Source organism: Salvia splendens, chromosome 7 (assembly GCF_004379255.2).
Source record: "Salvia splendens isolate huo1 chromosome 7, SspV2, whole genome shotgun sequence".
Taxonomy (NCBI): Eukaryota; Viridiplantae; Streptophyta; class Magnoliopsida; order Lamiales; family Lamiaceae; genus Salvia; species Salvia splendens.
This window is the reverse complement of record NC_056038.1, coordinates 26,250,554-26,272,637: the sequence shown is the minus strand read 5'-3', so window position 1 is coordinate 26,272,637 and position 22,084 is coordinate 26,250,554. Positions and strand designations below refer to the sequence as shown.

General features: G+C 39.4%; 1 protein-coding gene and 1 non-coding gene across 2 annotated transcripts; one reads left to right on the top strand and one right to left on the bottom strand.

Moving 5' to 3' along the window:
* Positions 1-8,058: 8,058 nt before the first annotated feature.
* Positions 8,059-9,032, top strand: LOC121810635 (36.4 kDa proline-rich protein-like). Its single transcript, XM_042211392.1, has one exon. The coding sequence runs from the start codon at positions 8,059-8,061 to the stop codon at positions 8,821-8,823; it is 765 nt and encodes a 254-aa protein (XP_042067326.1). The 3' UTR covers positions 8,824-9,032.
* A 5,645-nt stretch (positions 9,033-14,677) lies between these two features.
* LOC121742803 lies at positions 14,678-14,784 on the bottom strand. Its single transcript, XR_006038139.1, has one exon. It is a non-coding gene; the product is annotated as a small nucleolar RNA R71 (small nucleolar RNA).
* Positions 14,785-22,084: the final 7,300 nt, after the last annotated feature.

Sequence of the window (22,084 nt, the reverse complement as noted above, 5' to 3'; positions counted from 1 at the left end):
TCCAGTGTTTGATCTATCCTATACCCAAGCAGGCCAGTTGGGCTGCCCTTCAGAGGGTTGCATCTGCAGTGTCGAGGGTTGCGATGGTTGGCTCTGATTCTGATAAGTCCACCTAAAATTTGGGTGGTTCCTCCATGGAGCATCTCTCTGCTTCCCATGGATCCAGTTGCCATTTGCGTTCCAGTGGCCAACGGCATTTACTTGGGCCTGCGGCTCTACCTCAGGGGGGAACTCGCAACAGTAGTAGTGATGCTCTTCTGGTGGGGACGGTTGCGGCACATACTGCGTTTCCTTTGGTGCAGGTGGTGGAGGTGGTCTGGCTTTCTCTACTGCCTCCAGCAGTTTCTTTTCCATCTGCTCAAATCGAGCCTCCAACTTTTCATCATTGCGCGCCTCTGCTACATGCACTGCCCTCTCCTATACTTCCCTCGAGACGTCTCATACGACCGCTTAGCCTCGATCAGCCTCTCCAGTATATTTTTGTCTTGGCTGAATGCGGTCTTTGAGAAATCTCCTTGAGCTGCGAGGTTGAGATCATTCTTGCTATCCACAGTGAGTTCGCCATAAAAGATTGAGTAGATCTCCCGCTCCCCCCGCTTGTGATTGGGGCATGCTTGAAGCAAACCTTGGAATCTGTCCCAGTACTGGCCGAGGGGCTCATCGTACTCCTGCCTAGCCTCTGTAATCTCCCTTTTCAGGGCACTTGTCTTCGATGCTGGGAAAAAGCGATCTAGGAATATCATTCGGAATTCAGCCCATGTTCTGTTGGATCCTTCAGGCCGCCTTGACAGCCAGACACCCGCATCGCCCTTCAAAACGAAGGGAATAGCTTTGAGCCTATAATCTTCGGATGTGGATCCAGCCGGCACGGGCTGAATATCACAGTATCGGTAGAATCCCTCCAGAAAAGCGTACGGACACTCCTTCGAAAGACCATAGAAGTGGGACAAAATGGCCAGTACTCCCGATTTGATCGCGATGGTCCGCATCCCAGGAGTAGCGGCAATGGCATGTGTGGGCTCCTTCTCATCATGAGCGTGCAGAGAGCCAATTCCTGAGTCGTCAACGACGAGGGCCATCTCTGCTTGTTCGAGTGGTGGTGGTTGTGTGTTCTGTTCAGCGGCTGCTGCGGCTTCTAATGCTGCTCTGTAACGAGTGGTGACGACGCCGGCTTCCTGGACCCTCCAATGAGCGTTAGTCTCTCTATATAGAAAGGGATGATTCCAGTGTCCACCGCGTTGGTACCTTCTCATCAACAGTAAAAAAACAAAATGCGAAAACAAAGAAATAAGATTATATAGAACTACGCACTACGCACTACTCATCAACAGCGCCATTTTGGAGGGCCTCGAGAGGGGCGCGAATTCGGACCAAGTTATATTGAAGATAACTTAACCGATTGGATCAGTTAGCAAATGTCGTTGCCACTTGATCGATTCGAACTCGCTCTCGCTCGTTTCCTACCAATGTAATTTGTAAACTCCCAATTTTGCACTACTTTAACAGTAAAGCGGCAAGTTCGGGGTCGATCCCACAGAGAAATTGGTGTGTCGGGTGTGTGAGTAGTGAACAGGGGGGTTGGCTGCTGCCACGCTTTAACTTGAGAGTTTTTAACTACTGTTTTTACTCTAGACAGAATTAAATTTTGCTAACTTGATCAAAGGAACTTTAACTACTGGGTCAAGTGAATTGCATGTGACAGTGGAAAAGTAAATGCGCGGATTAAAATAAAACAACTTCGATTAAAATTAAACTAAGTACAGCGTAAATTTGAAACTAAGCTAATACTTCGGAAAATAAGAAAGCAAGTAAAACCGAGAAGAATCTCGGTGGGAAATTTAGGAATACGCCGACAGATAACAAGTATTCTGCAGCGCTTCTTTGATTGCCCTTTCTAACTACGCACTACTTTATCTAAGCTAAGCTATTCTAGAGAACTTGACTAAGCTAGAGAACTAAACTAAGCTAAACTAGACGGAAAGTAAAGGATCTGTTCCCTTCATGTGGTGGCACATCCTCTATTTATAAGCTCGACTCGGCCTCCAGCTGGATAACGATCTTGACAGGGAATATTCACTCATGTTGAGAATGAGCGACTCATGGATTGCTACGTGCTCTTCTTCTAGAATCTACGACGCTTTTCAGTAACAAATCTGTGACTCAGCTCCGTCCTTGCGTCCCATGTATCAGCACGTGTCCCCTTCTAAAATGTTGTCCTTGATAACAGATTGCTGCGCACCATCCAGCTCATAGCCTCGCATGTCCTTCTTCTGATACCCATTGGTCCCCTCCTTAACTGCTTGACTACTCCCCTTGATCAACTTCCCCGGTTTTTGGCCTTTTATTGCCTTTTGTACTTGCTTGATCAGTTCGGCCTTGCTGCCTTGGTTAAGCGGCATTTCTGCACAATTAACACTTGTTTTGTGCGATCAACCGATCAAATAGTACACATTTTACCCTTAAACTGGTGCATGAAATGAGATTTATCAGTTCGTCATTCTAAATTATTCTAGAAAACACCGAAAACAGTATTTGTTCTCGTCATTTTTCTGTTAATGATTTTGCTTGGGGAAATTGTGTATTATTTTGAGCGGTTGGCCGCTGCATGAGGATTTTTTGGATAGTTTGTACATTTTGATAGAATTTTCTATATTTGGAAAGGTGGTATACAATGGATAAAATTTGATTGAATTTCTGCCACGTATTTTTTTGATGTTTTGAACTGTAACAATGATTCAAAGTAAACTCTACCAAGATTAACTAGTTAATGAGAAAATGTATCCAGAAATATTTGTTGCGGCTACATGTAAATTTAAATGTAACAATTAAAATTGATCTTTAACTCACAGGAGAACCAAATTAACTACTTGAATAATTAAACATCATTAAATAAGATCATAGGACATGTCGATAGGACGCATTTCCATTTATAGTTAATGATCAAATTTTGAATCATCCATCCCCAACTTAGATAAAAAAGAAAAAAGAAAAAAAAATTATAAATACACATCATAGTATTAGAGGAAGTGAAATTCATGTACATAAAAAGTGCTAGTGATATAACCACACAGACAGAGGGAGTATATGTTTCAGTTTCTTTAATGGTTTCACAAGGTTCGTGCGTAAATTCTAGTTTGACCTAGATTCTTTATTTACTGGTATGGCACGTGGCCTCCCGGCCAAATATATACTCCCTCCGTCCCGGGCTACTCGCTCATTTCCTTTTCGGCTCGGAGATTAAGGAATGAGTGTATAGGAAAGTCAAAAATGACGGCTGTATGTGAAATTTTTTACTAAAAATGGAAAGAGTGCAAGTAACTTGGGACGCCCAAAAAGGAAATAAGTGCGAGTAGTGCGGGACGGAGGGAGTACTTCTTCTGTCTAATTCAAGACGTTCATATTTTACTTTTAAGTTTATCTTACTCAAAATGTTCACTTTTGATATTTGAAAATAAATTCTTCTATTATCTCTCTTCAATAAAATATTGAATCACATTTTACACTTAACTTTGTCATACACAAGTACTCCACCTAAAATATTGTGTCATTCAAGAATGTGGACATCTTGAATAGAACGGATGGAGTACTATTAACCAATTTAAATGATACTTCATCTGTTCCTGAAAATTTGTCACTTATTTCCATTTTGGCTCGTCCCTAAAAGTTTGTCACCTTTCACTTTTACCATTTTTAGTAGTGGACCTCACACTAACTCCTTCTCACTCACATTTTATTATAAAACCAATATATAAAAGTAGGACCCACACGCCACTAACTTTTTTCAATCCACTTTCTATTACATTTTTTAAAGCCTGTGACGGGTCAAATGGTGACGAATTATTAGGGACAGATGGAGTAGTATTTAATTAAACTAAAAACGATTTTGCCTACTACTCCCTCCGTCCCTAAATAATATGCACTTTGGGTTCGACACGGGTTTTAATGTAAACTTGGCAAATGCGGCTCAGCCGCTCTCGCCCCGGCTTTACACCTCCAGCAGTGGTCCACCGCGGCAGCACCAATGAGGACACTCTAATACAGACGGACACATATCCGCCTATAAAACTAACAATGCATTTGGTGCGAAGCATACATGTAACATGTCTCTATCGGATAATTTACCTATGCAAAATCCTTCTAAAATCCATTATTGATCAACGATAGTGAATGCCTTTGTTGTTTTTAATGATTGTTATAATTGTATTGACTTTTATAAAGATTACATACGAGATTGTATATTATAGTATAGTAAAATGGAAGATTTTTACCGGCACTAGTTAAGGATGTGTAGTTGAATTTATTTTAAAGACCTTATAAAGGTAATTTTACGACCTCATAAAATATAATGTCTCTTAATAACTTAGAAATTTTCAAAACATAGGAATCAGTGGAGAAGAATAGTTAGAATCGTCGGAATAAATAGTTCAGTGGTAGAGCCACAACTTGGAATGGTGGGCAATTTCCATACCTCGAGTTGTACCATTTAGCATTAGAAAAATTAAAAAATCATCTAATTTCCCCCAACAATCTATTGAAAAAACATGGGAAAAAGAGTTAAAAAGATACTATTAATTAAAGACTATGGTTCAATTTTGGTCTGATTTACTCTATAAAACTTTTTGGTTATATATTAAATGTGTTACCTTCTTTTTGGCCCCAAATAATATAGTTTGCTCCAAAATTAACATTATAGTTAAAACTTAACGATCAAACGTGTTTTGACCAAATTAGTGACTTAATTATGAATCTAATTAGTTAGATTAACCTAATTAAATTAGTATTAAATTTACTATAAAATATATTTTACCTATAATAAAAAATATTGAGTACAGTACGTGTTTATTTTCAACCTTAGAAACTAAGTCTCATATTTCGGTGAAAAAAACTAAATATATGATCGGTGAAACTAAGTCTCATAGTTGCGGGCCTATACGTCCGCGGAGATAAATCGGTTGATACAAGAGCACTTGCAGCAGCAGCAGCTAGCGGTACCTCGCCCATCCATCATCGAGCTGTAGTATCCTGGGATCACGTCGCTGTCCACCAACGGTTGTTTGACAACTACTTCGCTGAGCAGCCGCGGTTTGGGGAGAACTTTTTCCGACGGCGTTTCAGGATGCACCGGGATCTATTTATGAGTATCGTGAACGCTTTAGAGCGTCGATACAAGTATTTCAGGTTCAGGGAGGAAGCGAGTGGTAGACCCGGTCACACGCCTATATAGAAGTGCACTGCCGCAATCAGGCAGTTGGCCTACGGAGGCGCGGCCGACATGTTCGACGAGTACCTCCACATCGGCGAGACGACTGCCCGCAATTGTCTGCAGCATTTTTGTACGGGCGTCATTCACATATTCAGGGAGAGGTATCTTCGAAAGCCTACCCCCCGAAGACTGCCAGGCTCTGATGCAGATGCACGGGAATGTGCACGGGTTTCCCAAAATGTTGGGCAACATAGATTGTATGCATTGGGAATGGAAGAACTGCCCACCGCCTGGAAAGGTATGTACATGACCGGCTTCAAAGGCAAGAATCCCACGATGATCCTCGAAGCCATAGCTGATTATCGGTTATGGATTTGGCATGCGTATTTTGGGGTAGCCGGGTCGAACAACGACATCAACGTCCTCCAGTGGTTGCCCCTTTTCAACGAGCAATGCATGGGCGTTGGTCCGGCCATTAGTTTCGCCGCCAACGGTAATCAGCACGATATGGGCTACTATTTGGCTGATGGGATATACCCTAGGTGGCCCGTCTTTGTGAAGACAATCAGATGCCCAACTGATCCAAAGGAGATCTACTTAGCGCAACGACAGAAGGCGGCGCGCAAGGATGTGGAGTAGGCATTTGGTGTGCTCCAGACTCGATAGGCGGCAATGAAGGGTCTAACAAGGTTGCGGTATACTGATTGCATTGCTGATATCATGTACGCATGTATTATCATGCACAACATGATCGTTGAAAATGAAGGTCCAGAACTGACTGATTGGGCCAATGAAGATGTTGCCGGTCCAAGCCACGGCATGGCCACCGCCCATGTACGAATGGGGATACCTCATGGGGACGCCGAACGGATCCGTGCATTTGCCGATCTTCAACAACAAGAAACTCATATTTGACTCCAGAAAGATATGATTGAAGAGTTATGGGCGCGGAGGAGTGCACGTTGAATTTGTGAATTTGTTATTATTGTGCTAGGCTATTATTGTGCACTGGGATGTCATAGTGATGTGGCAGTGCGGTGGGATGTCATAGTGACGTGGCATGAGCTGTTTTTGGTTAGTCCTAATGCTAGGCTACTGGATGTCCATCCTACTGTGGATGCTCTTAAAAGAGCTACATTTCTTACATTTATTGTTTTCATAAAGTCTACTTTAGAGTTGAATACATACTCCAGTCTCCAGTCGTGTACCTTACACGTTTTTTTAAAAATTTTAAATAAAACTAAAGAGCCCAAAAGTAATAAGTTCACTTTAAAAGCCCAATGCCCCAGAAGTTATTCACTTTTCTTGTTCTTCTTCAACCTCAAAACAGTCGGCAGCCATTGATGCTTTCTAAGAATTTAAGATTCAACCACTTTCTATTATTCAATACCCAAGAATTTAGTGTTGAGAGGCATTAGTTTGTAAGGGCTGAAGAACATGATTTTCAAAATTTACAAAAGTTTACGAGTAAAAAAAAAAAAATTATTGGGTAAGGGGCTTAAGCCCCACCCTTCTCCTTCTTGTGTCCGCCTCTAATATAAGTATTGTGTTTTGTAAATTTTATGTAAAATAATTAAATTTTAAGTATATGGTGTCATAACGCATTTATTTCAAATGAATAAGTTCAAGCGTAAATAGTCAATAAAATCATAAAGTTTTATCAAATTTTGATTAAATCAGACTAATCCAAGAAGTATAAAATAAGATAGTATTAATAAGTTAAGAAGTTTCAAAAAAATTTAGCTTGTCTCATTTATATATAAAATATCATTTTAAACCATTTCATTAAAATAAGTACTTTTATTCTTTATTTTTATTTTTCTTTCCCTAGTAAAAAATTATAAATTTGAACATTATCAAAAGATGATATTTTGTGATAATTTAAAAAAATTGATACATTATAATTTAATATTTCGTTTTAAATGTTATAAGACAGACAATTATTTAATCAAACTTTGTATTTAAATGATTATTCATTCTAAATTAATTTAATCATGGCTCGCCTTATGCACTTCTCTATATACTTGGCTGGCATACTCTGTCTTTTACTATCTATAAACCTGGAATACTAGTAGTATTAGTTTATTAAGAATTATTTAAATTGTTTAAACACGAACAATAAATAAAGCAAATTAAGAATCCGTGAATCGGACCGATCATACACTAGTTTGAATTAAAAAATAATCTTCCACAATAATCTTTTCACTGGGTTTGTTGTGACAACATACTGATAACTACACGATGACTGCAATTACTCAAAGAGTCAAATATTATTTTGTGTGTATCATATAACAACAAGTGAAAACTGAGCATCTTTGAGTTGTCTTCTGAATTCATCCAAAAATAAAAAACGATGGACCGCTAAAAATGATAAAGATAGAGAAGGAAAGCTCCACCCTAAATGTATCTACACTTCACGGACTTATATTGAACTTCGCAATTGCTAAACTCCACAAACTTCCAAACTCTTCATTTTACTTCATCATTATCGAACTTCCTTTTCTTTCAATAATTAATCATTATTTGCCACACGACAAGCTTCCTTCATCTTTTCAACCATATTAGTTTTGTTTTAATAATAATAATAATAATAATAATAAGATGTTACTCTTTAATATAATATCCATGCTTACTCCAATAGCATTATAGAAAATAGTCTCCATATAAATGTTTTTGTAGTTAGTTATGTCTTCCTTTAAAGTTTAGTAATTGATTTAATTGTTCCACACAACATCATATACTAGGCATATTAATTTATAACTGTATATTATAAAATAGTACTACTAGAAAGTTGTTGCATTAATTGGTGTACAGCATATCATTCACGGGTTGTCCCAAAATTGAACTATAAAATCATGGATGAAAGAAACCCTAAACTCACAAACTCAAAAACCCTAACCAAATCCATGGATTCAAAGCCTCTAGCAATGTTGTACATGTTCATGGTTTTCATGCTAATCACATTGCCACCAGCCTACTCTTGGCAACAAAACTGCCCACCACCTTACCCGCCCTACGGCGGCCGCCCCTCCCCCCCGGGCCACCACCACCCCCACCCACCCTCCCCTCCTAAACACTCACATCCACCCTCTCCTCCCAAACACCATCCACACCCACCTTCCCCTCCCAAACACCACCCTCCCCAACCACCCCACCACGCCCCCCCGGTAGTCCACCCACCCGTCATCGTGCCACCAATAATCACGCCACCTCCCGTCATCTCTCCCCCGATAATCATGCCACCTCCAATCACCACACCACCAATCACAAACCCTCCAGTGACCAAACCGCCACCGGCCTCTCCTTACCCCCCCTACACCCCACCCGGAGGAGGCAAACCTGGACCACCTCCAGCAGCCACGTGCCCCATAGACGCGCTGAAACTAGGGCTGTGCCTCGACGTACTGGGAGGGTTGGTCCACGTGGGGATAGGAAACCCGGTGGAGAACATATGCTGCCCGGTGCTCCAAGGCCTTCTAGAGTTAGAAGCTGCCGTTTGCTTGTGCACAACAATAAGGCTTAAGCTTCTCAATCTCAACATTTACCTTCCCTTGGCGTTGCAGCTGCTGGCCACATGCGGCCTTACGCCGCCGCCGGGATTCGTGTGCCCACCTCTCTAGAGTTCCATGGCGGCCGTGCATGTTGTTTCTTGCTAAATGCATCGGATCGGAGTTTGGGATTCTGTAATAATTAATTTGCTCATTAGTTTGCTAATTTTCTAAAATGTTTTGTATTACTAGCTACTTGTGTTTCGCTAGACTTAAAGTTTGTCATCTTTGTGTTATTATATATTACTACTACTTCTATTAATTTGCTGTTTAGTTTTCAAGTTTTGTAAAGCTTTTTTTATATCATTACTTGGCTTTCCTAGACTAAGTATGTGATCTTTGCGATATTATCTTGGCTTGTGCCTTGTATTAGCTATGTAATAATTAATCTCATATTGTTACAGAATCAAATATTTTAATCTATGCTTCTCAATAGTATGACATGAATATCTACCCTTCTGTACTAGATTGTTGTTAGGTATGATAAATATTCGACAAAATTTAATAGATACTAAAATATTAGAGATCGAATCAAACTTTGATACATTGTCGATATCAATTAAATTTAACTTTTACTGAAATAGTAAAATCGCATGCATGGTCAACTAAGGGGAACCGATACATTGAATAGTAGTAATAAAATATTATTGAAAGGTTTCATACTTAAACATGTTTAGAACTATCGTAAGTTTTAACTTTTAAATTGCATAACAAATTACTCCAAAACTTTACTATTTAACGGAATTACATCATGAAAGTAATACTAATTACAATTATTTATTCAAATAAAGGCTCCTGTTGCAGTGGCTTTAGAGGTGGCCAAGGTTAATCGGACAATCGGTTAACTGCTGAACCAAAATCACCAGTTTTATTTTTGAACCGGAACTGGGCTATAGGTTTTTTGCGGGTCGGTTACAGTTAGGGAAATATTTTAATCGAAATAGACCGTTTTGAACCAAATAAAAATACAAAAATTATTTAGAAAATAATTTTGAGATGGTTCGGATGAATATAAAAAAATATGCTTTAAATTTAAAATTCAATTTTCATAAATAAATCAATATAGAGCATATATACTTATTTGTTGGGCTTATAAATTTTAAAAAAACTATTACTAGTAATTATTTTCTATAGAGCATCCTTGAATGTTTTATACTCCCCCCGTCCCAACTAAATTGAGTCAAAACTTTTGGGCACAGAGATTAAGAAATTGTATTTAAAGGTATGAGAGAGGAATTAAGTCGAAAAGACATAGTAGGTGATGGAATAAAGTAAGAGTAATTAGATGTTTTATTTTTTGTCAAAAAAAAAGAAATGACTCAACTTAATTGGGACGGAGGGAGTAATTCATTTTCAATGTGTGATAAAATAGTGTTGAGGTGTTCTTTTTATAGCTACTAGTTTTCCACCCGCGCGCTATGCGCGGTACCATATATATAAGATTTCATATACATATAAGTATTTTTAATTGATACATTGTTCTTTAATTTCACAGTACACAACATAACACAAGCGTACACAAACTTAAATATTAACACTAAATTTATGAAAGAGAAATAAAATTTTATAAAAACAAAATAAATACTAAATAAGCCCGAACCCTTAAAGAAAAATGAAATTTTGGCTCTCCAAATGCAATCGATATACAATAAGACCAAAAAAACAAATAAAATTAAGTCAATCCAATCCAGTTACCAGCTATAATATACAAAGAAACCAATTTATACTCAAATACTATAGTTTATATGTAGCAATGTCTATACAAATTCATTAATAAGACCCTAAAATAATTTCTCTATAAATATATTACATGCTAAAACATCTCAAATTTTACAACAATCAATCATTCGATAATTGAGAACTAACGAATGAATTATAACTAAATTAAGAAATACAATCCCAATAATTCTATAAACATAATATCTATAATTTTAAGATTCTAAATAACCAATGCTAATAAAACACAAAAGGATCAATATCTAGAGTCTAAAAGTTAATATTGACTCCACTAATATATTCACTCGTTTTAAATGGATAACAATTTCAAAGTTTCGTGATTGAATTATCCGAGCCTCGCGGGCATGGGTTGGGCTTGCATAGCCCATTTGGCCAATTTAGCTTCACTATCAAATCATCCATTTAATTAAATATTATCTTTATCTACAAAAAAATAGTCTCACATCTCCATTTACGACCATCCATAAAAGATAGTCTTATACGAGTATCTAAAATAAAAAATGACTTCTAATTTATCACTCACTTTTTATCTTGTTCTCTTTTAAGTACTTTATTCACATTTGATCTTGGTCTTTCATATTTTGCTCATTTTATTTCTTTATGTCATATTTTACGAAATTCGCAACTGATGCAATTTGCACAAATGACTTTTCCATAGTTAGCTCGAAGTTAGGTTAATAAAAAGCAATACAAATTGAACTTATATCTAATGGGCTCGTATTGAATTCGATGTTCTGCCTATTGCCCATTTTTGCAGTACATGTATTGGGGAGCAATAAATATTATGTAAGTTTAAAAATAAAAGGTTTATTTAGCACTACTATAATTTAATTAAATTAAGATAATTCTTATATATCTACATAAAAAAACAAATTATATATAATGGCCTCATAGTAGGAATACATCGGTGAGAGTAAGACAATTAAATGGCCTCTTTCACCAAGATATTGCATCTAATGTATTCAGTTTATATTAAAAAAAAATTAAATTATGATACACAACTTTATGCTTAAATCACCCATCTTTTAGTTTACGGTGCATCCAAACATCATTTTGCACCAATTTATAAGGGAAGCCTCAAATTTTATAGAGTTAAATATATGTAAACTGATTTACAACTATTAATGATTATCGGTCAACTGTTATCGCAATCTATACTTATAATCGAAGTACTACTTTTAACTTATCCAATTAGTTTTTACATGGTTCACATACGCAAAAAAGTTAAATGAAAAGATATACATATTTTATATCAATTCAAATTGCAAACATTCGAATTTAATTTTTTTTAAATATCATCTTTGATAGTACATATTTAATATATTGATAATGTAAAAGAAAGTAAAATTGAAGATTAGTGAAGAAAAATATAGTACTCCCTTCGTCCATGATTAAATATTCTTATTGTAGTAATACATATTTTAAGAAATTGTTGAATTTTACAAAGTAAATTGGGAAAAAAAAGTTAATGGAATTTGTAGGCTACTTTATATATTGATTTTATAATAAAATGTAAGTGTAATGAATTAGTAGAATGTATGGTGATGCGAAGCATATTGTCTATATTTTTCCCCCAAGTGCTACATATTTTCCATGAATTTGCAGAGTCAATTCACCATTCAAAACCAACCACAGCAGAATAATGGAGGCGAAAGCTCGAACCTTTATGGAAAACAGCTTAACTGGGACAGTTTTGTAAATGTTCCAAATTCTTTGGATCAACCTCAGAACCAGATTCAAAGCAACAAATTCACTTGCACAGCATATGTAACAAGCATGCTGACAAGGATCACCCCATCTGGAGCCATCTCACCTCTTGCTGCATATCCCACAATCATTGAGGATGAGCGCGGAGGACATCAGTTCACCGGAAATCCATCGGAAATGACGCCCAATGCTCCGAACAGCCGTTTCACGCAGCAGCAGCAATCACCCGCCCGGGTGAGTTTTGCACCAACAAACACACCCGGTCGGGTGCGTTTCGTAAGGAATACGGAGTCCAGACGGGAGGAATTTCAGTCACCCGGTCGGGTGAATTTGTGGAGTTAAAATTCCACCCGGCCGGGTGAGATCCAGTAAGCAGCGCGAGTCCAGGAAGGGTCGAATTTCAGTCACCCGGCCGGGTGATTTTTCAGTTGTAAAATTCTACCCGGCCGGGTAGTTCATCTTTAACCGCAAACTTGCAGTTTCTTAGCAGTTGGGATGCATAAGATTGGGGAGGGGGCAGACGGTTGCGGGGGGACAAAAATTGAGAGAAATCAAGAGTAGGAATTGGGAGAGAAAAGGGGATTGGAGCAGAGGAATCTGGAGAGAAATCGAAAAACATCAAATTGGGAGATTAAGTTTATATAGTTGGGTGGTGTTCGAATTTGGGCTGAAAACATATTTGTGAGAATTTTGTGTGTGAAGTGCTACGTGTCTTCTTGGTAAAGAAGTTGGAAAAATAAGAATTCTCCAAAGTCAAATTTGCATCATCTTCAAGCTCCATGGTTTCAAGGATTTTTATCTCCATTAGCTTTGTTCTTAGTTTGATCATGTTAGGCTAAGAACTCCATTGTTGCTCCAAACATGTTGTTAGACAAATACATTTCGTGATTTATCCTATGTTCGTTTCTATTTCATAATTGTCTTTGCTACTTGCCTTATGAATTAATCTATCTCTTTAGGTGCATCTTTAGTGATAGTTTTACAATCTTGTTTTGACGCCTCTTTAGCTTGAAATAAGATAGATAAAGGTAGTATTGAATTATCATTTGAATTCGTTTAGATGGCAAAGTGATAATGGATGTCGAGCATAATTGAAACGGTTCTATGAATCTAGCGCTTCCGTAGGATTTTAGAATTGTGGAACTTGGTTTTTTAGAATATGTGTTTAGCTATTCTCAAACCAATGGTGTTTAGCATGTTTAGTGCATTCGCCTTAATTGCTCTTAATTGTCCCGTATGTTATGAAATAGAATCGAATTTTTAAGATAATTCCTCTTGATGTCTACAATTGTTTGGAATAACAATCTATTCTCTTCATTTGTCTCAATCGTTTTAGTTCCTTTGTTTGTTTGTTTTTGCTTGATCTTTAACCAAAAATCTTCAAATCAAAATATCTCTTAGTATGAGTTTTCCAAGTTTTAGAATTAAATAATCTTTCCTTCCCTGTGGATCGACACCTTAATTTACTACACACGACCCTGTAATCTTGCAGCGAAGTAGTAATATTTGGGTTAATTAATTGAACTTGAGTGCAAAATTATATTGTTGTGAAGGACCTAAAATTACACATCAAGTTTTGGCGCCGTTGCCGGGGAAGGCAATAGATTGTTTAATTTCTAGTTTGTGTTTTGTGTTTTATTTGATCTTTCTTTGTTTTGTGTAGGTACTCATTTCGTGTTTTCTTTGGAGGTGATAGCTATCTACCACGTCTGGACTTGAAGACGAATGAGTATATTTTCTAGGTGACATCTTTTAACTCTTAGTTTAGGTAGTTTAGTTTTTCACTTAAGCACACACTTTTTATAGTACTTACCCCGAAGTTGTCGAGAGGTCTCGCTTTCGGTATTAGGAAATATATTGTGCTTGTGCTTGGTGTATTTTCTGTTGTGTAGGTAAAAAAAATAAAAAAAATATATATAAAAAAAAGTGAATGCACACGCGATCACAGGGTACACCACCGTTTGGACTACTCTGTTATCAAAGAAGAAGTAAGGTTAGAGGTTCAGAGTTTGAGATCTTTCCGGACTATTCGAGTCCATTCAGAAGTAACCGACTCTTTGGTGAAGAAAGGGATCAGGATTCAGACGGTGAATCAATGGCAGATAACAATGAGATTCCACCACCTGTGGTGAGGTTTGGCGACACTCTGAGATCGGGAATTGAGTACCCAGGGGAGTGTGCCTACGCAAATGACAACGTCAACATTCCACCTCACTACATCAGTTTGGTGAATGGAGGAAATCTTTTTCATGGACGGGATGATGAAGATCCGGTAAGCCATTTGAATGCCTTCTACGAGCTGACAAATTCTCATAGACCTCCAAATGTGGAGCATCATCGGATTAAGAGTGCCTTATTTCCATTCTCATTGAGGAAGAAGGCAAGAGCGTGGTATGACTCATTACCGGGCTACAACATAGCAACATTCCAAGAGTTGAAGTCGTTGTTTCTTGTGGAATACAACTCTCCAATGAAGATTGAGAAGTTGAGAGAGGAGATCACCTCATTCCGACAGAAGTATGATGAGTCCTTCGCGGAAGCATGGAAGAGATTCACGGAATTGATAAGGAAATGCCCAAGTCACGGACTAGCTCCGGGGCATGACCTTTTGAAATTCTACAAGGGACTCAACAGTGAAGGCACGGGATTGGTGACTGCAGGTTCGAATGGGAACCTAGATGATCTAACTCACGATGAGGTGAGGGCTTTGTTTCAAAGGCTGGCCAACAATCAACGGAATTGGCACAATCCAAGGCGAGGGGCTGATAGAGCAGGAGATACATTTGGTGCTACAAAGGATGCGGAAAGAGTGACCGCAATTGAGGCTCAACTGGCGGACATTAGCACTCAAATGTCGTCGATGACAAAGGCAGTTAAATCTCTTCAACTGACTCCTCAACCCCAAGCTGTGACTGTGATGAGATGTGGGTTGTGCCAAGGCGGATATCATACTGATCAGTGCCCAAGTCTTCAAGGACCTCCCGTGGAGGATGTGAACTACATTGGTAACAATCGCCAAGGGTTCAACCAAGGCAACCAATACAACAACCAGCAAAATTGGAGGCCTCAACAAACGAGTTGGAATCAAGCTGGTCCTAGCAACAACTCGGGTAATCAATGGAGGAACAACACTCAACCTCCGGGTTATGAGAAGAAGCCATCGGTCGAGGATCAATTGGGACAGATTCTCTCTTTCATGACTAAGAGTCAAAAGGAGAATGAAAACTTCAAAGATAAGACGGTGGAAAAGTTTGGGCAGATCGATGCTACAATGAGGAATCTTGAGACTCAAATTGGACAGCTTGCTACAGCATCACACACAAGGATTCCTAATACCATCCCAAGTAATACAGTGCCCAATCCGAGAGGTAATGAACAGTGCAAAGTAGTGACTTTGAGAAGTGGTAGAGAGTTGGATTCAACACCATTAATTGACGGCCAAGGTACTTCCGGCATCTCACACGCAGGGGCGGATGAGATGTTAGGCTTGCATTCCTCGCACGCAGGGGCGGACGAGGCATGTAAGGGAAGTCCCGCGTTGGTGCAAGGGGCCCAACATGGTCAAGAACAGGCTGCATCCGGCAGCAAAGAACATGATGAAGAATCCGATGCAAGTGGAAAGTGTTCAGTAGAAGAGAAAGGTAAGAAGATAGTGAAAATGGAGGCAAAGAAAAAGATGATGACAAGTCCAGCATTAGATCCGAAAAGTAAGTTCAACTTCCCCGATCATATTCCTTCTCCACCATATCCACCCAAGAGGAAGAAGAGGGTTCCGAAAGAGAAAAGCTTTGAGTGGATGATGAACGTGATCCGGAAAGTAAATGTGGATGTATCATTGGTGGACCTCTTCACTAATTTTCCCAAGTTCTCCAAGTTTTTCAAGGACATGATGGCAAATAAGGAGAAACTTCAAGACGAGGGGATAGTGGCTTTGAGCATGAATTGCTCACAACTGATTTCGGGAATGATGCCAATGAAGAAGAGGGACCCCGGAAGTTGTGTGATTCCTTGTGAGATCGGTAACACAATCTTCACAAAATGCTTATTAGATCAAGGATCGGGGATCTCACTTATGGCTTTGAAAACTGCTAGAGCCATTGGATTAGAGGAGAGGATGGAACCCATTGACATTGCTCTACAATTGGCTGATCATTCCATCGTGAAGCCCACTGGAATAGTAGAGGATGTCTTGGTCAAGGTTGATAAATTTGTCATCCCCGTCGATTTCATAGTATTGGATATGCCCGAGGAAAAAGATGTACCAATTCTGTTTGGTAGACCATTTCTTGCCACGGGAGATGTGTTGCTAGGAGCTAAAGACAACTCTGTTACGTTTAGAATTAATGGTGAGCAAGTGACCATTAATGTGGAGAAAGCGATGAAGCATCCTAGTGATGCTAAAGCGTGCTTTAGAGTTGACGTCCTCGATAAGTGCATATTTGACAAGATGTGTTGCTCGGCAAGAATAGAAGGAAGTGTATATGACAAAGGGAGTTTGGAGAGAGACTATGGTTCGACACTTAAAGTCGATTTTGATGAAATAGAAGATTCTCAAGTTGATGAACCAAGTCTCGAGAATGAGTGTATTGTGGATACTTTTGTGGCGGATGTAAAACCGTCAATCGAAGTACCACCAAAGTTAGAATTGAAGCCACTCCCGACAAATCTGAAATACGCCTTCCTTGGTGATGATGAAACATTACCGGTTGTAGTATCGGCTTTGTTGAATAATGAAGAGGAATCCAAATTAATAGAGCTACTGAAGTCACACAAGAAAGCTCTAGGATGGTCCATTGCCGACATCAAAGGAATTAGCCCCGCTATATGCATGCATAAAATCTTGATGGAAGATGGAGCTAAACCGGTAAGAGAAAGACAAAGAAGGTTGAACCCACTTATGCAAGAAGTGGTGGAAAAAGAGGTGAAAAAATTGTTGAAATTTGGGATGATCTATCCCATTTCCGATAGTGAGTGGGTCAGCCCGGTGCAATGTGTACCGAAGAAAGGAGGAATAACCGTGACCGTCAATGAAAAGAATGAAGTCTTAGCAACTCGATTGGTAAACTCATGGAGAGTTTGCATGGACTATAGAAGATTGAACAAGGCGACAAGAAAAGATCACTTTCCATTGCCATTTCTCGATCAGTTGCTTGATAGAATTGCGGGTTATTCTCATTATTGCTTCTTGGATGGATACTCGGGGTATAATCAGATTGCAATTGCCCCGGAAGATCAGGAAAAGACGACATTTACATGTCCTATTGGAACTTATGCCTTCCGCCGGATGCCTTTTGGGTTATGCAATGCACCGGTTACATTCCAACGTTGCATGATGGCAATTTTTTCCGATATGAATGAAGACATTATGGAGATCTTCATGGATGATTTCTCCGTCTTTGGATCCTCATTTGATCTTTGCTTAGAAAATTTGAGACGGGTCTTACAAAGATGTGAAGAATCGAATCTCGTGCTCAATTGGGAAAAATGTCAATTCATGGTCAATGAAGGCATAGTGTTGGGGCACAAGGTGTCGGAGTTGGGATTAGAGATGGACAAGGCTAAGATTGATGTGATCTCGAAGTTACCTCCCCCAACAAATGTGAAGGGCATCCGTAGTTTCCTTGGACATGCGGGATTCTACCGACGTTTTATCAAAGATTTTTCAAAGATTGCAAAGCCACTTTGCAACTTACTTGAGAAGGATGCCAAATTCGTCTTTGATGAGAAATGCCTTGAGGCATTTGAGTTGCTGAAGAAAAAACTAGTCGAAGCTCCTATCATTATCACACCCGATTGGTCTAAGCCGTTTGAGTTGATGTGTGATACTTTAGACTATGCTGTGGGGGCCGTTTTAGGCCAAAGGAAAGACAAGGTCCTACATGCCGTTTACTATGCTAGCAAAGTACTCAATGAAGCTCAATTGAATTACACCACGACGGAGAAGGAAATGTTAGCAGTAGTGTATGCCTTTGAGAAGTTTCAGGCATATTTACTTGGCACGAAGGTGGTAGTGTTCACGGACCATTCAGCTATCAAATATTTGATGAATAAGAAAGATGCAAAGCCTCGGTTGGTGAGATGGATTCTCTTACTACAAGAGTTTGACGTGGAGATTAAAGACAAAAAGGGGACCGAGAATTTGGTAGCTGATCACCTGTCTAGACTAGAGGGATTGGAAGAGACGGAAGATGAGAGAAAAAAAAGGATCAATGAGAAATTTCCCGACGAACAAGTGTTGCAAGTGGAAGCTCGGGAAGCATATGTGCCGTGGTTTGCCAATCTGGCGAACTACCTTGTCACGGGTATTATACCAGAAGGGTTGTCTTCTAACCAAAAGAAGAAGTTTTTGAGTGACACCCGCACATATGTTTGGGAAGATCCATTTCTCTTCCGTATTTGTAGTGATTGAGTGATTCGAAGGTGTGTTGGAGAGCATGAGCACCTTCAGATTTTGTCTGCTTGTCATGATTCTGTATATGGCGGCCACTTTGGAGCTCGTCGAACAGCATTTAAGGTGCTTCAGTCCGGATTCTATTGGCCATCGATCTTCAAGGACGCAAAAGCCTATGTAGAGAGATGTGACAGTTGCCAAAGAACCGGCAATATCTCGTGGAGAAATGAAATGCCAATGAACAACATTCACGAGGTAGAACTCTTTGATGTTTGGGGAATAGACTTCATGGGACCGTTTCCCAAGTCTAATGGGCAACAGTACATTCTCGTAGCTGTTGATTATGTGTCCAAATGGGTAGAGGCAGCGGCCTCGTCAACCAATGATGCCAAAGTGGTGTTGAAGTTTATCAAGAATCACATCTTTAACCTCTTTGGGACACCTCGAGCCATTATTAGTGATGGAGGAACTCATTTTTGCAACAAGTTGTTTGAAAACCTCCTAGGGAAGTATGGTGTCCAACACAAGGTTGCTACCCCTTATCATCCCCAAACGAGTGGTCAAGTTGAAGTCTCCAATCGAGAGATAAAGCGGGTGCTTGAGAAAGTGGTGAAGCCGTCTCGAAAGGATTGGGCTCAAAAGTTAGATGATGCTTTGTGGGCATATCGAACGGCATATAAGACCCCGATTGGAACTTCACCATACAAATTGGTTTTTGGAAAAGCTTGTCATTTGCCGGTAGAGCTTGAGCATAAAGCTTATTGGGCTTTGCAAAAGCTCAATTTGGATTATGATGCGGCAGCCGAGAAGAGAATGTTTGACATGAATGAAATGGATGAGTTTAGGCTTCATGCATATGAGAGTGTTGATCTCTATAAGGAACGTGCTAAGAAGATACATGATGCAGCCATTAAGCCTCGTCATTTCCATGAAGGACAACTGGTCCTTTTATACAATTCTCGGCTCAAACTGTTTCTGGGCAAGCTCAAGTCAAGATGGTGGGGTCCTTATGTGGTGCACAAGGTGTACCCCTACGGTGCTGTTGAGATCCGAGATCAGAAAAATGACAATCTGTGGAAGGTGAATGGCCAACGCTTGAATGCCTATGTTGGAGTTGAAAGTGGCTTGGAGGCAAGAGAAGTGGCTACACTAGTGGACTCAAAAGTGTAGATCAAGGATGAAGAAAGTCGAGCCAACGACTATAAACAAAGGCGCTGGCTGGGAGGCAACCCAAGTTTTTATTTTTCTTTTTTTTTTAATTTCTTATGTTGGAGGTTTTGTTTGCTCAATTCTTTCCTCTAACATTTATTTTGAGTTGAGTGTTTCGTTTTGTAGGTTTTGTTATCTGTGTAGGAGCAATATGGAGATAGGACTCATTTGGAGCTTAGGAGGAAGCACACCTGCAAAGGAATATACACCCACCCTCCCACCCAAATGTACTATGGATTTCATGCCAAGTTTGGGGGAGTTTTCTTTCCCTTTACTTTTTATGTTCTTCTTTGCATGCATTGAGGACAATGAAACATTCAAGTTTGGGGGGGTTGTCAATGATTTTTATGCTTGATGCATGTTTATTGGGTGTATTATTTGCTAAAGTGTTTTGAATCATGTAATTGACGGATGCATGCTAGATCTTCGTCTCTCTGGTTAGGAAATCTTGCTTGATTTTACTTGATCTTTGAAGCCTAGGATGAATGGAATTTGTGCATGATTTATTTAAAAGAGCATGTTGTGATTACATCCGATTTCTTGAGTTGGGGAGAGTATGAAAATTACATGTCTTGTGGAGATTATCTTGGATTGATTTGCTTTATCGAGTGAACCGCTTGTATTCATTTGTGTCAATGATTTGGGAGGATAAGGCACTAGGATGAACTCCATAGCCAAATGATCACATGCCTAGTCCTACACATGATCCCCTAGAAGCCACTTTGAGCTTAATTTCCTATCATTTGTGTAAACACTTAGCCAATTACTTAGCTACTTAAATAAGCCTCATTTTAGCCTCATCAATAGACCTTGCTACTATTTGGGTGCTAAAAACATGTTTGAGCTTTGTTGGTTGAGTTTTGAGTGTTGGGTGGTGAATGGTAGAAGTGTAGACTTTTTTAGACTTGATGTAATGTATAGGTGAAAAGAATGAAGTTCCTAGAAAAAAAGAGAAAAATTGTAAAAGACGACCTCCAAATTTGCAAAAGTTGAGGTCTTATTTGGAAAAGCAAAAAAAATTTGTGAAATAAAGATAGAGCTTCTATATTTGTATGATGTAATCTTGTCTAGAATAGATCTCAAGCTTGGGGGAGTGAGAGTTTGGTTGTAAATTTTTGTTGTTTGATCTTTGGAAGGAAGTCGTAGGAGGGAAGAATTTGGCACTCAAATGTGTAGCCTTTGAGCTGACTATCCATATTTATCCTACCTCATCCCTAGCCCCATTACAACCTTGAACGAAGACCTTGGACCTTTTCGTTGATGCATTGTGGATGTTTTGTAAATAGCTTGGTAGAGTTAATGAAGTTTGATTTGAAATCCGCGAGTCTACGTGATTAGTAATGCTTGACGAGTCAATGATGATGGTTTGAGTTGTATGATCTTATGCTTGGACTTACTTTGAAATGCACCTTGACTTGAAGTTCTAGGTTGATAGGTGATTGTTCTTGAGAGTGGGAATTTTTGATTGGAATTGTTGGTGGTTTAGATTTTGTCATTCACGTTCCTACATGATTCTTTGTGATGAAAACTTTTTGTGGGTTAGACTTTGTTGAGTTATTGTGCTTAAAATCAACCTTGATCGAGGACGAACAAGAGCTCAAGTTTGGGGGTATTTGATGCGAAGCATATTGTCTATATTTTTCCCCAAGTGCTACATATTTTCCATGAATTTGCAGAGTCAATTCACCATTCAAAACCAGCCACAGCAGAATAATGGAGGCGAAAGCTCGAACCTTTATGGAAAACAGCTTAACTGGGACAGTTTTGTAAATGTTCCAAATTCTTTGGATCAACCTCAGAACCAGATTCAAAGCAACAAATTCACTTGCACAGCATATGTAACAAGCATGCTGACGAGGATCACCCCATCTGGAGCCAACTCACCTCTTGCTGCATATCCCACAATCATTGAGGATGAGCGCGGAGGACATCAGTTCACCAGAAATCCATCGGAAATGACGCCCAATGCTCCGAACAGCCGTTTCACGCAGCAGCAGCAATCACCCGCCCGGGTGAGTTTTGCACCAACAAACACACCCGGTCGGGTGCGTTTCGTAAGGAATACGGAGTCCAGACGGGAGGAATTTCACCCGGTCGGGTGAATTTGTGGAGTTAAAATTCCACCCGGCCGGGTGAGATCCAGTAAGCAGCGCGAGTCCAGGAAGGGTCGAATTTCAGTCACCCGGCCGGGTGATTTTTCAGTTGTAAAATTCTACCCGGCCGGGTAGTTCATCTTTAACCGCAAACTTGCAGTTTCTTAGCAGTTGGGATGCATAAGATTGGGGAGGG

Bases quoted from the DNA above. Each gene is read 5' to 3' on its own strand.
- LOC121810635 (XM_042211392.1), top strand. From the start codon at position 8,059: ATGGATGAAAGAAACCCTAAACTCACAAACTCAAAAACCCTAACCAAA.